Source organism: Triturus cristatus, chromosome 7, assembly GCF_964204655.1.
Source record: "Triturus cristatus chromosome 7, aTriCri1.1, whole genome shotgun sequence".
Taxonomy (NCBI): domain Eukaryota; kingdom Metazoa; phylum Chordata; class Amphibia; order Caudata; family Salamandridae; genus Triturus; species Triturus cristatus.
Window position 1 is genome coordinate 1,743,362,554 of NC_140590.1, and position 17,535 is coordinate 1,743,380,088.

Consider the following 17,535-nt stretch of genomic DNA (forward strand, 5'->3'; position numbering starts at 1 on the left):
TTCAACGCCAGCCGGTGACACATGATACCACTAACCCTGTTTAACGCCAGCCGGCGACACGTGGCACCACTCAACCTGAACTACACAGGCCGGTGGGGCCATCCAACCTATGCTGGCGACACTCTGTGAATGGCCCATGCTGACGGCTGCCTCAGGCCTACTCCACGGTCAAGTAGGTCACAGGTGTGGACCTGAACATCGATTATTCAAAGGCAGAATACATTTCATTGCACGCACGGAGAGGCGTAAGAGAATGACGGGTTGCAGTCCGGAGGGAACAGGATTATTGTTACGGAGGTGAGCGAACACTTTCCACAACTTGCCTTGTGTCACTAACTCTGTGCCTCGTGAGCCAACGACACGTGGCTGCGGTCCACTGCTGACCGCTGCCTCCAGCCTACACTGCGGTCCAGTAGGTCACAGAGTCTTGATTTAGCAATGGTGGTGTGCATATCAGTGTACCGGCCTCATCGCAGACTGCATCCCCTCTCAGCACCTGTGCCTCTAAGTCTGTTCCCCGATAATCATGGACACTCTCTGGTCCAACTTTGATGGCGTCTGAGTCTATGGACTAAGGGGCAGTTATCATCCTCATGTAGCTGATACCGAATTGGTGGTGGTAACGAGGCTGGCGCATGCCACTCCTCCATTTGCTGTTTTTTTATAACATCAAACCTTTCGGCGTCATGCCCTATAGGACACCTTCCAATGTCCCCCGAAACCCTACGCAACATACACCTCGGACTTTGATGGTGACCCGCTAAGGTCGCATGGGCCATCTGACTGCACCGCAAGTCACTGTCCCGTGCAGCACACACCCATATCCATGGCAACACACACCTCTGGTGTATGGAGTCTAGTGGACAGTGGACGCAACCATTTCACCCCAGCCAGTGAGAGACCTTGCGGAAATGTTGCCTGTTACACCCCCCAAGTGTGACCGGATTGAGATGGCCCGGCGTACGCCACACCAGTGTAGCGGTGTGAATAAAATGCACGTAGCCCTGGGCGTGGTCCTCCTCCGGAAAGCACAACTTCGCTGTCAGGGCGACGCCTCTCACCCTGCCATGAGGCCGATGCCGTCCTTGTGAGCGTGTAGAAGGGGGCCTCAGCAAGCCTACCAGTGCAAGGGGTTTGCCCTTCTCTGCACAGAGTCCTCAGACCAGTAGGAAGAAGTTGGCACAGAAACTGGAACAGAAACTACAAAGTTTAATAAACCTTCATGAAGTGGAACCACATTCACACAGCACCCTGTGGTGCTGAATGAATGTAGCACACATAGTAGAAGAACCATGGGTCTTTTATACCTACACAGTGGCTCAAAAAGAGGGTGGTACATGCACACATAGGAGAATTACATACATAGATGGTCATACAGAAATGCACAGTCAACAGTAAAGGAGGAGATAGCAGTTGCTGACTCTGGTAGAAACAACCTGACAGCTACAGGTTAAAAACAGATGTATGGACACTTAGATTCTTCTGCACATATGCAGAGTAGCAGAGTCTAAGTATAACCAGTCCTTTAAACAGAGCACAAGGGTAAACAACAGTGAAGAAGGAAACAGCCCTTGGTGAGCACATGGCAGACAAAATGGCTGCCAGAAATACAAAATGGATTCCACAAAATTGACAAGATAGCCTCTAAATACCAGATGGATTCCGCTAATGCTAATCCAATCGCCGCCAATTTACAACAGACGACCCTGTTAGCATTAGCTGAAGACATCTCCCATTATCCAGTAGGAAAACGAAAAATATGCATATTAATTTTGAATATATTTATTTTTTTCATAAATTTATCAATATCCTAATTTATTGCTAGGTGGGCATTTCTCATTCTAAATATTGTTAAGCGGGTATGTATAAGGTATAAGCAGGAGTACAAAGGGAACAGAGAATTGCGTCATACAGATAGCAGGAGAGAGTAATTACTATTATCAGAAACAGAACTATTAGCTTTCTAGTCCTAAGCAAATCCTAGAACCATCCAGTAAAAACATTTTCAAGGATCCTATGCATTTCAGTCACCATCAATTTCAACTTCAAAATGGCCAACAGCACATATCTAATAAAAACATTTTCGCTAGACTTTTTCAGTGTTCCCTTTATGAGGTCTAGAGCATTAATCAAGGAAAGGGTAACATTTTTTAACTGCTTAGATGAACTTTTTCTCTCGCAGAATAAACATTATTCCTAATACAATTATGAAAGCAGTCAGACATATTATTACAAAAATGATCCTGGATCCAGGGGACCAGGAGGACTACACAGGACCATGAGAATTAAGACGAAGAGCTGCAAAGGGCTGCTCCTCCTCAAAAATGGGACGATCAATGGGGTACATTTCCAACAAAAGAAGAAAAAGAAGTCCTTGGGAAATTAAAGCCGCTGTACAACCAACCAGAGGGGAGTCTTCTCCCTGTGTCCGTTTGAGCCTCACAGGCAGGCTCTTGTTGTTCCCACGTTGGAGCTGCACAACTCGCAATTCAGGAATCATGGCCTAGTTTCAAGGGAAAAGTTTCTTCTTTCAGGATAGGGCAATCACCCACCAGGGCAAATGCGCTCAGCGATCCTGTCCAGTGTCTCAGGCAGTGCACCAGTTTTCTTCATTTCAATCTAACAGGCACCAGAGACACATCACCTGTACCCTGAACTCAAGTCCTTCCCTAACTCCTGTATTGCTCTGCTGGCACACTGCTCTTTCGTTGGGGCCATAGATTGCATTCAGCGTGCCCAGGTATCTCTTGACCAACAAAGGTGAAAACTTTACAGCCACTTTAGGACCAGGATTCAGAGGCCTGATGCTAGGATCTCTGAAGCAACCCTTGTTTCAAAGGGGGTTACCTCAAGCCAAAACTTTCTCGCCTTCCTGGTCGGTCTGTGACTCTCGGCTGGGCATCAAAAACTTGATCCACGATTTCTCCTTTCTGATTTGTGACCCCGTCTTTCGCCCAAGACAGTGGCAGGGGTACACACTTCACATCCCAGTGCTTCCGGCCTTTTACCTTCACTGAGGTCCTGGTTGCCAGCAATGCCTGTGCTGGTTACCTTCACTTTGACTTCAAGCTGGACTGGTGCTGACTCCTCAAGCTGGATCTGATGTCCGCGCCCCTCTGGCAATGGTTGTAAAGCAGCAAATATCTATTGGTGGACAGAACAAAATGTCTTTAGACAAGGCACAGAAATAATCTATCAACAGAGAGGATAGTCTCAGAATACTTCCTAGTCTAGGAACGCCCCATATATTAGCAAGGCACCCCAGAACCACTTTTATCTATGTGAGAGTAAAAAAAAACAACAGCCTTGACCTATTGGCAAGTATAAAAGGAAGTCTTTGGTGAACTGACAAGAGTAATACGTCACCCAATCCCAAGCAGCCAAGGAAGTCTGTGTTCATTTACTAATTTCTGAGGAAAAGAGAAAAACAATACAGACATACTCCAAATCCTTACATCTGTATATTCCTATCTTGATCATCTAAAGACCCTCAAGAAAAAAGGAGATGTTCTACACTTTTACTCATAGACGTTGCATTACTTGTAAAGGACTGCAGATACTTCTACAATGATTTCTCTTAATAAAAGCACCTACATTGTATGCTTAGGACCATGTTCTCGTGTTATAGGAGCAACAGGAAAATCTAAAACTGCTAATTTAACAAGGATTCCTATTACATAAAGAACTAAAAACTTCAACATAATGGGTACATTTTCTCCAGCGGAACATCTTGTGACTAACAGACTCTTATAAAACAATATTTTCCTCAAAAATATTTGCTAAGGATCACATGCATTCTACTTTTTCACAATCCAAACTATGCAACATCAGCTCGAGCAAGGACTGTCAGTTTATTTACACAGACTAGCTAATAAAAACTAGCAATGCCCTTGCAAAAACTGTATGTAACATGAGAAATAACAAATGTTGGAGGGAGGACCACCGGGGAGTCAGGGGGACCACTCCGGGGAACCTTCCTACCGCAAAGTTGTAGCCGAGCGCCGCTGAGAGGCCTCCTAGGTGAGGTCCTTCTCCTATGATCGTACTAGGCCCAGTAACACCACCACACAAGACTCCGTCTCAGTTGCTCATCTAGGTTCTTTATCAATAGCAGTAAGTTAGAAATATTTACAGGGGGATCAGGAGATCCAGAAAGAGTCTCAATGTCTTGGTAGGGATAGGGTAGCGGGACAGTCTTAGTACCAGCCTGGTACGGGGAAGCACTGCGCCAGACCTTGCATCAGGCCGAGGTGGCTCCGGTGGTCAGAGCGGTAGGTGCCGGTCTCAAGGCAGTTCGGACTTGGAGAGCCGCGACGGTGTCTGCAGGGCTCGGGTGGTAGTTCCGCTTCGGTCGAGCCGCGACACAGTCAGCAGGGCTCTGATGGCAAGTTCAGCAAGGTCAGGCCGTGACAGCGTCAGCAGGGCCCCAAAGGTGCGTGAGGATCTTTAAGCACGGTGGAGCCGTGACGTCGTCAGCAGGGCTCAGAGCGTAATCTCAGGTTGAGTCTTTTCTCCGTAGGGTCAGCCGCGATCCGATCAGCAGGGCTCTTGACTCCAGGATACAACTACCGCCCTGTTGTGGGGTTGCCCCAGATATAGGTCCAGGGCCCTTTGATGTCCGGACCCTTGCGCCCAGGGGGCGGAGAGGCCGGGTTGGGAGCGGCCAGACGCCCAGCAGGAGAGGCGCCAGGCCCAGGAAAACTGGAGGGCGAACGCACCGAGGTGTGGGAGGACGGTTGGGGGTCCCATCGATACTGCTCTCCGCCGGGAGCGGTGAAGTGTTCACGTGGTACCCCCTGGCCAGTTCTTGGTGCCTCGATGTCGGGGCTTCGCTGGGGCCGTGGCTGGGTTGAGCGGGGTCACGTGGGCTGGTGCGCAGAGTCACGTACAATCCAAAATGGAGGAGCCCCGAGGTGCAGGGGACCTCGTGCGGCTTGGCGAGGGGGAACAGGACCACGCCACGAGGCCGGCTCCAACAAAAAACAATAGTGGTGTTATCACCTGAGAATTTTAGAACACAAACCACCCACAGCTAGTTCCCCTTAAAGATCAAAAAAGGAAACAGCAATCTAGACTACTCATCCTCTCATAATTTCATCAGACAGGATGGGTAGTAACATAGCAAATTTATTTATTCATTTTATTAATGCTAATAGTGTTTAAAACAGTATTACTGATTAGCCAATTAAATGTCTTATGGCTTTTTCACAGACAGTTTAGACAGGCTCAAAAGAAATTGAGAAAAAGAGAGAGAAAACATAAATTTGCCTACCCTTAATTTGTAGAGGAGCTAGCCTCCTCCCCCATTTTTGACAGTAGGAAACCTGTAACAGGTTTCATTCTGTCAACACTATCAATCCCAATTTATAGCAACTGGGCATAAACAAACTCTGAGGAGCTAAATAGCACATTGAGCTAGCTAAAGAACATATTCCCTTAGCAAATGTAGTAGTGTAACATGAGGCCGTATGAATTCAAACTAAATCCCATTGCTTCCTTAATTTAGCCCTAAAAGCATTAGTGCTATATATATGGCAGAGCCATTGTCTTTTAAAGAGAGGTCACATATACCAGTATACTTTGTTCATTTGAGTGCACAAAAACTTGCTTTTGCCAAAAAAAAGGTAAGCAAAACCTCTTTCTTTCCCTGCCCTGCCATTTCATCTTTGAAATGTCGAAATGTCAAAGCTCATGTTGCGCTGAGCCTTGCCAGGCTTCTAAATGTAGGACTTCGGCCTTTAACCTATGCAGCTGTTCCATCTTGTATGCAAGGTTTTCATGTGGAGAAGTGTGGCTGAATGATTAGAGCGGCAGACCCTGATGCAGAGGTCTAGCCCGGGACCAGGGTTCAATTCCCCGCCTCAGCGGGTCTTGGACTCAAAAATTCCACGGACCTGATAATTCTCGCCTAGGTGCCTATTCCAATCATGGAGTCCCACTCTGCAACTCTGGGCAATAGCTTGCTTAATCTCCACAACGGCCCCCACAACGCTAAGGATGCCTGGCCTCCACCTTGGGGGTGCCCAGGAGTGGACGCCTCACAGGGAAAGCCAGGATGGGTTCCACAGCGGTATTCGTACAAGCGCCTTGAGACCCTTGCGGGTGAGTAGTGCGCTATACAAGTATCAATTTTATGTAGCCGTACCAATTCAAAGTGACCCTGGAGACTGAAAGTGCAACAGCAATTCACTCTATTCCTGTCCACCAGCAATTCAGAGTTAAGCTTAATAACTTCTGCCAGTTTTTGTACATATTTATATTTGTAAGCAGTGTGCCGAGTGCTTGTCTAGCAGTATAGATGTCAGCTAATCATTCTATGCTTACATATGTGCATTTACTGGAGCCTCAGGCAGTTTAAAAGCTGCTCTGACTGGAAAAACCTCATTTAAATAGTGAATTTTACTAAATTTCGACTTTGATGTTTAGGGCACTTAAAAATGAATATCCTACAATGTGTTTGCATAATAGCCATCCCCAGAATGCCCTCTACATATCCCAGAGATGTGGCATCAGAAATGTATAATGTATACCCTTATAAAAATAAGTTTTGTACGCCTGGATAAAGTGACATTTCACATGTAAGTGACCCCCTATTGCTGTATAGCACGGCTTAAATTCAATTTGGATGCTAGGAGGTCACAGCATCATGATGAGGCATTAGGAATATTAAAAAACGAATTTAATGCACCTATGTTAAATAACATTTTTTATATAATCAAAATATATATATTTTTTTTATAAATCTAATCATTTTAATGAGTCCATATATGAAAAGCATGCTGCATCCCTTTGCCTATCATATTTAAACGCATTCATTCACAGCCCTAAGAACAGAAGCTTAACTTGAACCATCTTAAGTCTGCGCCACTTTAAGGACAGTCATTATTATTTAACATCAAAAACCACTCTTATCCTTATTTAAAAAGGCATTAACAAAAGAAATCCCTACTGTCAATCTGTCCTCTGTTTATCAAAAATAATGAAACTACATTTCTAACTTTTAAAACAGCAGTCTGAAATGCAGGATTTTACTCCGTGTTCGAACTGACTTAAGGAGTAGTAATTTTAGATGTTTCTGTGGCCAAGTCAGAAATAGTCTAATGTTGACACAGCTGCTTGACACGTAAAGGCGTCGAATTCACACGCCTTTCAAGTCAACCTTTCAAGGCAACACAAATCTGTTGTTCTGTATAATGTGAATGCCTTTTAATACCTAATACAGAAGGATAAATGCTGTGACATTTTGTATCTTTAATTTTATCTTTGGCAAAACACACAATTTCGTTTTTTGAAGCTTTTTATTCCTATTCAATGTGGATTCTAACTTTATCTTACATTGTGGCAATTTGCGCACATGTATAATGTCTTGCTCTGCCAATTTAATGATAGCGTGCAGCTATTTAGCATATATTATATAATTCATTGCTGGAATCTTTTAAAATATATTTTATTTTAATGATGTTTTGCATAACAGAATGATGACAAAAAAAAACATTGAACTAATTCCAGACATTTTCAAAACGGTATCAAACACATAATACAGGGCACTTAAGGCTAGCCATGCTTGCACCAAGAGCGCAATCGCTACATACTTACCACTAATGACAAACCACAGACATTTAAACACACATTTAACCCACGGATCAACACTTAAGACAGAAACAAAAGACAGCCCACAGACTGTACTTAAGCCAAACCATTTGTAAATACTAGTTGCAAGTCATATTCACTAGATTTGGCTGGCAGAACACCAGGAAAAACGCTCTGCATCTCACCACTTATGAATGTTACTAAGTGCACAGACCAGGATCCTTTCTATGAACATATTTAGTTCCTCGGGGTACTAGTCACCAAAGAAGAAATACTTTTTTATACCTAAACCTAGTTAAGTATCCCCTCTAGGGGAGCCGGCTAATTATATACAAGTTTATATATGGTACATCCAAGAAAGCAACACATTCATAAATTCACCTGGGGGAAAACAAAAAGACAATCACACATTTGCTTACAATTAACTGCTTTGTTCTTCAGCTCTAATGCTTTCACATAAATGTTCTTTCGCTTGTTCTTTTTTCAATCAAGGCTTGCTCACGCTGCATTCGTTCACGCACGTCTTTCTCCCACATTCGTACACAATCAAACATCTCTTGCCTAGTCTTTCGCTTAAACATACCTTGTTCCCCATACTCAATCTTTTGTAAATCAAATGACCCATTCATAGGCCAACGCAACTCAGGATCCTTACGAGTGTATTTATTCCATAATGCGCTGTACAATATAGAAGAAAGACCATACTTAATATACATATCCCTATTAGGCGTCCCCTCCGGGGGGCCGGTTGTGCTTCATCTAGTTTCAAATTCAAATTGGTACCACTACAAAAGCAACACATCCTATGAAGTGTGCTAAAAACAGGCATGCCAAAAATAGTGCAGAATATGCAGTATTATAATCAAAGTAGCACTTAAGGTACCTTTAGTACGATGTGCCGTTCAAATCAATTCAGATAGAGAAAATTCTCCTCATTACCTGCCTATATAGGTTGCAACTTATATAAATCTTATAACAAACCAAGTTGGCCAACACCAATTCTAATATCCAAAAGCCACAGTAAGTGTTACTAAACTACCTTACCAATCCCAGGCATCAAAACCAACAGCGAGCGCCACAGAAGGACACTTACCAATCACATGGTGTCCAGTTTCCAATTGCCAAGTTCTAAAATCGACCGAATGGTCACTGCAAGGGGAATCAACAGAAGAGATCTCAGTCGAGGACCGGCACCACCTGGATGGTCAGATCAGAAGCAAAGGAAAAACGCCGTGGCCAAGACTCGGGTCTCATCGGGCAGCGATTGCGTCCAGAGCGAGATTCCAATCCTTCGTCGCGACCAATCCTTTGGGCATCCGAGTCACCGATGAGCCCCACTGGTTGGGCGCCAATTTTGTAGAAGTGGGCCTCAGCTAGGCCTACCAGTGCAAGCGGCTCGCCCTTCTCTGCACAAAGTCCTCAGACCAGCAGGAAAAAGTTGGCACAGAAACTGGAATAGAAAATACAAAGTTTAATAAACCTTCATGAAGTGGAACCACATTCACACAGCACCTTGTGGTGCTGAATAAATGTAGCACACAGAGTAGAAGAACCATGGGTCTTTTATACCCACACAGGGGCTCAAAAAGAGGGCGGTACAAGCACACATAGGAGAATTACATACATAGATGGTCATACAGAAATGCACAGTCAACAGTAAAGGATGAGCTAGCAGTTGCTGACTCTGGTAGAAACAACCTGACAGCTACAGGTTAAAAACAGATGTATGGACAGTTAGATTCTTCTGCACATGTGCAGAGTAGCAGAGTCTAAGTATAACCAGTCCTTTAAACAGAGCACAAGGGTAAACAACAGTGAAGAAGGAAACAGCCCTTGGTGAGCACATGGCAAACAAAATGGCTGCCAGAAATACAAAATGGATTCCACAAAATTGACAAGATAGCCTCTAAATACCAGATGGATTCCAGTAATGCTAATCCAATCGCCGGCAATTTACAACAAGCGGAGTTGCCTGTGATGCTGTGCGCCTGCCAGACCCCGGCATGCTGGACCACGAACCAGTCAGGCCCGCCCCTGCGCAGCCAGGCCACACTGATCACCTTCCGACACCGGCATGTGTCAAGGAGGGCCCACCATGTGCCGGTGCAAGCTCCAAGCCCGAGGGCCAGCGGCCACAGCTCCAGACCGCCCCCGATCAGTGAGGCATAGTTCCATATGGGCATTTTACGACATGTGACGCCACTGAACCTGAACTACGCAGGCCGGTGAGGCCATCCAACCTATGCCGGAGACACGTGGTGCCACTAACCCTGTTCAACGCCAGCCGGTGACACATGATACCACTAACCCTGTTTAACGCCAGCCGGCGACACCTGGCACCACTCAACCTGAACTACACAGGCCGGTGGGGCCATCCAACCTATGCTGGCGACACTCTGTGAATGGCCCATGCTGACGGCTGCCTCAGGCCTACTCCACGGTCAAGTAGGTCACAGATATGGACCTTGTTAGAGACGGGGATCTCTGGTTGGTGCAAGGATGCCCTTGTGTCAAGCAGTGACCCTCTCCTCCACGTCAGGGCAAAGGATAACCCCTTTTGGAATGACCCTTGCTCACCCTCTAGGTGCGTGGCGTGAGCAGCCAAGGCGATTCTTCAGGCGTTGTTGGTTAAGCAATTATAATCACACACACAGTAAATACATTAATCCCCCCAGAAACGGACACCAGGCTTAGGTATGTGAAAATACGGTTTCTTTATATAAAAATAGTTATCTTAATATGTGGATTTATCACAAGACCAGTAACGTTGTTTCTATGCCACCAGATTATAAAGCAGGCAAACGGTTCTTTAAGCGGATACTTCTTTAGTTTCTTCTCAATGTCACTTGGGAGATTCCAGTCTTGACTTACTTCAGAGGAGTTAACGGGGAAATAAGGCGGTGCGGGCCCCGAGCCCGATACTGGAACTCTTGTAACACTGTTGCGAGGAGAGAGTCGGCACAGATCGGTGCGACTCTCGGCTTTGGGGAAGTGTTCGTGGATCCTCAATCAGCGGGTGTGGGCACCAGGCAGGCGCGGCCAGCGACCCTTAGCACGGCGGTGCAGGGGGGTCTCCACAGCGGGGGCGGCGCGGCCTGAGATGTCCGGGGATAGCGAAGCGGCATCACAGGGCACGGTCAGTGCAGCTGGGTGACCCGGCGTAGATCACAGTCGTCGGACGGATTCCGGCGGGAGGGGTGCCAGCGCGTTCAGCGCACTCCAGTGGCAGGCGGTGACAGGGGTGCAGGCAACCTAGCCCGGGGACAGAGAACGGCTCCGGACGGAGCAGGGCTCTCACGGGGTAAAGGCAGGCAAGCTCCTGAGTGTCACGGCCCTAGGAGGGGGCGATGAGGGGCGCAGTCTCTTTCCAGCGGGATGCACACACGGCTCGAGTTGGAGGACGAGCAAAAGCACAGAGAACCCACTAGTTCTGGGGTTCAGTTCAGGGGGCAAGCTCAGATCAAGCCCTTGGAGAATGTTCAAGCACAAAGTAGCAAAGTCTTTTCAGCAAGTCTTTTCCTCTCCTTTCTCAGCAAGGCAAGCAGCAGGCCAGCGTCTTCTTCTCCTTCTAGTCGGGCAGAGGTTCTTTGTGGTAAACAGGATTCTGATTTGCAAGGAGCGGGGCTCCTACTTTTATACCCCATTTCTTTTGTTCTTTCAGGCCAGGGGGGCCTTCGCATAGTCGTTCTCAGTCCTGAGCACTTTGTTGGTGGTACTCTGACTTCTGCTTTCAGTGTGAGGGGCAGGCACATCTGCCGCTCCACAGGAGGTGGAGCCGGCATTCAGGGGACAAGTACTTTCAGGAGCACCTTGTGGACAGCGCTTCGCCCGTCCTGGGCCAGGTGCAGGCTGAGTCATCAGTCGCTCCCCCGGGGGCGGAGCCAGCATTGTGGTGGTGGAGCACTGCCCTATTCAGAGTCCAAGGGCACCCCCACCTCCCACCAAGGTGTCCTCCTGCCATTCGCTACCTGTCATCCCTCCAGCCCTGTCACTCACATAGCCCAGACAGTCAGATAAACACACAGCAGAGGCGGCTGAGATGGTTATGCGAGTAAATACTGACTTTCTACAAGTCGTATTTACAAACCCAGGATAGTAAAATAAACTTGACAACAAGAAGTATTTTATCATTCCGAGTTCAGGCATACTAAACATATCTCTCTACCATGTTCCTTGAGCTTGCTGGGAGTATAGGATGTAATAATTCCAGCAGCTCATCTGGCCTAATGGGAACAGGTAGCCTTGCAATAGTGAGCCACGAATACGGCGGTGATTCACTATTAGGACAGGCCTCACAACCAGGGCTTGTCCTACCTTAAACCTACAACGCACCCTGCCCGCGGGCCTACCATAGGGGTGACTAACATGAGGCTAAGGGAAGGTTCGGGAGGCTGGCAAGTGTGTGCACTTTGCCCAGCCAGCGTGGCAGTACGGGACTGCACGCGGGGTCTGCAGTGGCAGACCCAGGACACATTTTACATGGCCGCTGGTGTGGGTGGCGCAACCAGCGCTGCAGCCCACTAGCGGCATTGGCAGTCACAAGCCCTGGCACTCCGGGTGCACTTTACTAGGGACTGACAGTGAATCCAATAAACCAATCGTGTATATCAATTATGAACACTTTATCTTAGGGAGCACTTGCGCTGCGGCACGGATTAGCCGTGGCGCAGCGCCCTGAGCGGACAACACCAGAAAAACAATCGAGGCACACCATCAAAAAGTGGAAGGGAAACTCACGCCAAGGTGCCAGGTCTAACAGACCTGAACATCGATTATTCAAAGGCAGAATACATTTCATTGCACGCACGGAGAGGCGTAAGAGGATGACGCGTTCCAGTCCGGAGGGAACAGGATCATTGTTACGGAGGTGAGCGAACACTATCCACAACTTGCCTTGTGTCCCTAACTCTGTGCCTCGTGAGCCAACGACACGTGGCTGCGGTCCACTGCTGACCGCTGCCTCCGGCCTACACTGCGGTCCAGTAGGTCACAGAGTCTTGATTTAGCAATGGTGGTGTGCATATCAGTGTACCGGCCTCATCGCAGACTGCATCCCCTCTCAGCACCTGTGCCTCTAAGTCTGTTCCCCGATAATCAAGGACACTCTCTGGTCCAACTTTGATGGCGTCTGAGTCTATGGACTAAGGGGCAGTTATCATCCTCATGTAGCTGATACCGAATTGGGGATGTATGACGTTACAACGCATGCTTTTACACCGCATGCCGTTACAACGCATTTTTTACAACGCAAGATCTGTTACAACGCAAGTCTTTACAACGCATGCATTTACAACGACATACACTAGATGGAGTGCTGACATTAGAAATGTATAATTTACTATTCTAACTCCAGTCCACGTTGCAGTAGGGAAGGTGTTTGGATAGTAAAACTACACTATTTCTAATGTTAGCACGCCATCTAGTGCATTTCGTTGTAATGACTTGCGTTGTAATGGCATGCGTTGTAATAGATTTTGCGTTGTAAAAGTTTCGTTGTAATGGTAGTGCGTTGTAAAAGTTGCGTTGTAAACGTTGTTCACCCCGAATTTGTGGTGGTAACGAGACTGTCGCATTCCACTCCTCCATTTTCAGTTTTTTTATAACATCAAACCTTTCGGCGTCATGCCCTGGAGGACACCTTCCAATGTCCCCCGAAACCCTACGCAACATACACCTCGGACATTGATGGTGACCTGCTAAGGTCGCATGGGCCATCTGACTGCACCGCAAGTCACTGTCCCGTGGCTAGGTGCCTGTGCCGGCCGCTGTGCCGGGGCCACTAATGTGCTGGTCCGGTCCGGGACCCCTTCTTCTGAGATATTGGATGGCCACTGAAGCGGTGGCCCTGCGCTGTACCCAGCCTCCGGCCCTGACTGCATCCTACCAGGGCGCACACATCAAATCGAGTCCGGTCTGGCCCAGATGTTGCATCACCGCAGGAGGCACACGCCACCACCACAAGGACCACCTCCAACCGCCATCTGCCAGAGTCGAAACGGTGGTCCTGACAGACTGACGGAGTTGTTCAGACCTGTCGTGGATGCCATCATCGGCATGATACCCTGCTCAGCACTCCAGGTGACAGTGACTCAGTGCACCGCAAGCCATTGTCCGTTACTGATTGAGTTTTGTGCTGTGGAGAGGTTGCGCAGTAATGTCACCTCAAACAGTGTGGGAGCCCTGGGACGTTGATGGGGAAGATGATGGAGGTCTGACACACCCCACTGAATCTGCGTCAGGAGTATATATCGAAGGGACACAATACGAGGCCTTTTCTTCAGATGAACGCGCTCATCTCTAGTGCCCCAACCCCAGTGCACTGCAACTCATGGACACTTCTGTTTGCATGTTGGCTGTCCTCTGGACTTTCTCTGTCTCCCTCCATTTGCTCAGCAGTTGACTCTTTTATGCATGTGTTTTTTGTTTCCGTTGCTCTGGTGTCTACTGTTCAAGTGGTTGCTAGCACCAGACATTCCGTGCGGAGTGGCTTACACTCAACCCACACCCATACAGCACAGGCTTCACTGTACATGTGGCCTTGCCAATAAAGGGGCTGGGCGCATGTGCCCATAGCCAGTTCAACATGGTATCTGCTTGTGTCCCTGTGGTCTTGTTGTATGCATGAGGGCCCTGGGCCCGATGCCATTACATTGTGCTGTGTACATTGGATGCAGACGTGTCACCGCAGGCAGCGGGTTGGAGCTTGGACATGTAGCTTTGTCGTCTCCCACTCAATTCTTATGGGGAGTGGCCAAGTCCATCGTACGCAGAGCCAACATGGGTGTGTGACTAGAATTTGAGCTCCCCTGCCAGTGGTTCTGTACTGTGAATGTGCAATTGCATGTGTCCCTATGGCAGTGTGGGTCTCCTTAGTGGGGTGTTGGTGGCCCCTGAAGGGTGATAGACACCTACGTATGTGTCCTGGTTCGCATTCCATGGGTTTGGCCCACACCTGTTGGGCCACCTTCATTTGGAGTGCAGGCACATGGCATTGGGGTGTGATGTGTGGGTGGGTGAAGTGTTGTGGGCCAGCTGTGCTTGCTGGTGCTTCCTGCTGTGTGGTCTGTTGCAGGCTGGGTGTTCTCCTCTGCGTAGCTTGGTTGTCCGGGTCCTGGTGGGGGGTTGCGTGGGATATCCATGTGCTGTTGTAGGGCGTCGGTGTCGACGGTGTGGTGGTCCTCTCCGGCATCACTGATGTGTTGTAACTGTGCTCTGCTGAAGGTGTTGTGTGCCCCTCTGCGGTGTGAAGGGGAGGTGCATATTGACTTTGCGTTGACATATATGTTGGAGCATTGTGCAGGTTTGCATGCAGACTGTATGGCAATGTACATTGTGACTGTTTGTGGGATGTGTAGATTTGATCTACATGACTGATGTGATGTCGTACGCATACATTTCCATTTCACAGTTTCCGGCTCCATCAGATGTAGTAGGCATGTTTCTGTGCATGTGCGGAGCCAGTTGTGTCCTCTGTTCTTCAGTGTGGGCTATGCGCGTTGTTCCTCATTGTCGTCAATGTGGGTGTGCTGTTCGTGCTATGTGTGTGTGCTGCAGGGTGCCAAGGGGATCGGGCCCATGGACCGGGGTGATTGTGGGTGTGCATTGTGCTACACCTCGTTGTACATGTGTGCCATTGTGCCCACTCCCCCCTTTCCCCCAGTCCATGTTGATGTTGTGTCTGGTCCTCTCAAGCTGTGTTCGTACTCCCTGCTCCTTGCACAGTCTCCACACTGATGACTGTGGCCTGGGTTTCCTCCAGCTCCTCCTGTGGCGCTGCAGTGCCACCTCCTGTCGCCGTTGCTGCCTTAATGTTAGCAGCGAATTTTTGCCTGGTTTAGGTAGTCACGTAATGCCGGTGCCTATTGGCCTCCTGGATTGGCCTCCTCTGCATTCTGCCTGTGTAGGAAGGTGGAATCTGACTATATGGGTGCCCCCACTTTTTTCCTGGTGTTTGAATGGTTTTTGACTAGTCTGGCTGGGATCCTGCTATCCAGGACCCCAGCCTATCTGCTTACTCCCTTAAATGATTGGTGTGCATATTAGGTGCACTAGTGATTGGATATTGTGGTACCTTATGAGCCCCTAGTATATGGTACCTTAGGTACCTAGGGCATTGGTACTTCACAGGCCTACCAGGGGCTGCAGCATGTATTATGCCACCCCTGGGAAGCTTCTCAATCTGACACCACAGGTCTGCTACTGCAGCCTGTGTGAGGTAGTGTTATCACTCCTCACTGAGGTATAGGTTCCTATATCTCACCATACACACACATATAAACCTATCAGTCACCCCTATTGCAGGCTCTATCAATCCTGTGGGCAGGGTGCTTGGATTACTTTGTGAGGGGGTGCTTCTGCCTGAGCAGGACCCCTCTGCAGCTGGCAGAGTCTATTCTCTGCTGCTGTTTGTGGATGCGGTTAAACCATATACTCTTAAGTGCATTATAACCTCGCGGTAAATGCTAACTTTGGAATGACTGCATCAAAACATGTCGTGTTTGGTGTCAAACAACTTGGAATCATACCCCCACACCAGTAACTGGTGTGGGAGTATGATCCCACCCTTCTAGAGGGGATGACATGTACCCACTGTACTAAACGGTAGAAATCTCCTAGAGCCCTGGCATCACAAAATGGATGTCACCAGCACAGACACTGGGCTGCCCTCCTGCTGCTGACCGAAACTCGCAGTGGAGGAAGCCCAACAAAAGGTTTCCTGTCACAGGGAGGTGTCACCACCTCCCAGACAGGATTTAGTGTATTGGAGCTGGGTGGGTGCACTCTTAGAGTGCTTTGAAGTCCTGCACTGGGGGAGCAGTAGGCTCCTCTGTGCATATGCCAGCTCAAACCGGTTCAGGGGCTACCTGCCCCTGCTCTGGCGCGAAACTGGACAAAGGGAAGTGGGTGTAACCACCCACTACCCTGACCCTCCTAGAGGAGTGGTCCTAGAGCTAGTCCCTCCCCTATCTTCACTATAAGATACCAAGCATTGCCAATGCAATCCAGATTACCCTGGACGACGCTCTACAAAGAAGAATCCTGGCCCTTAGACGTTCCACTATCTCAGGAAGACTGAAGAATCTCCCTTGGAGTCAAGGAGTGACTCCCCTGCTTGGCAGGCACCAAAACTCTTCATCGACGGTTGCAAACTTCATCGCTCCCGCCGGAGTCCGAAGTCCCTGCGTCCCCTGAAGCAGATTTCCTGACCTCTCGACGGCCATTTTGAGTCCCCAGCGAAGCTGTGGCATCTGGACCCCACGAGTGATGAGGAACAGCAATACCAGGGAACCGTGCACTGATTTTGAGTGCAAGCCCTAAACAACGTTCAACGAACTTGTGCTTTGGACCATTTGTAGTCCAAGTCCCTAGCAGGCATTGTTCCAAAAATCAGCGGTCTACCCCATCCCGAGTGACGGTGGGCTCCTGTGAAACTTTTCCTGCAAAGGCGTCTTTGCGGTTGCTTTCCCATTGGCTAGTGACTCACCCAAAGACTTTCTACACAACTTCAAGGTCTCTCCTGGTTGCTCCGGGCCTGCCCTCACTTACCCTCGCTGAGTAAGTCCATCAGACCTTGCTGGTCTGCACCATCGTCAATCTTCAGTTCACACGAGACTTGCAGTTGCCAAGGCTTGTTGGCTCCAATCCGGTTGCCGACACCGTCATCAGCTGCAGACGTCGTGGGACACTCCGAATCCAGCTGCTGCTTATCGTCAATCCTTCCTGGACCTCGTGAGCGAAGAGACAAAACACCATTGACGACCTGAAGCGACGCGACAGCTGTGGTCATCCATCTTGTTGGCCACCGGTCACTGGCAAGTGACTTTGAACTCTGTCCCCTCAATTTTCAGGTCCTCTTCATCTTCAATCCACCGTCGGATTCCAGCGGACACCTCTCCAGTCGTCTCAAGCAGCAAGTCTTCATTGGTCTCCATTGAAAACAGCATC

At 48.5% G+C, this 17,535-nt stretch overlaps 1 protein-coding gene across 1 annotated transcript in view; it reads right to left on the minus strand.

Moving 5' to 3' along the window:
- Positions 1 to 1,833: 1,833 nt before the first annotated feature.
- The window catches only part of LOC146812976 (uncharacterized), an 80,212-nt gene continuing 64,510 nt past the window's right edge, over positions 1,834 to 17,535 (minus strand). The window contains exon 3 of the mRNA XM_085620000.1: positions 1,834 to 3,144. Within this exon, the coding sequence (XP_085476126.1) occupies positions 2,902 to 3,144 (243 nt within the window). The 3' untranslated portion in view covers positions 1,834 to 2,901. The remainder of the gene's footprint in view (positions 3,145 to 17,535) is intronic.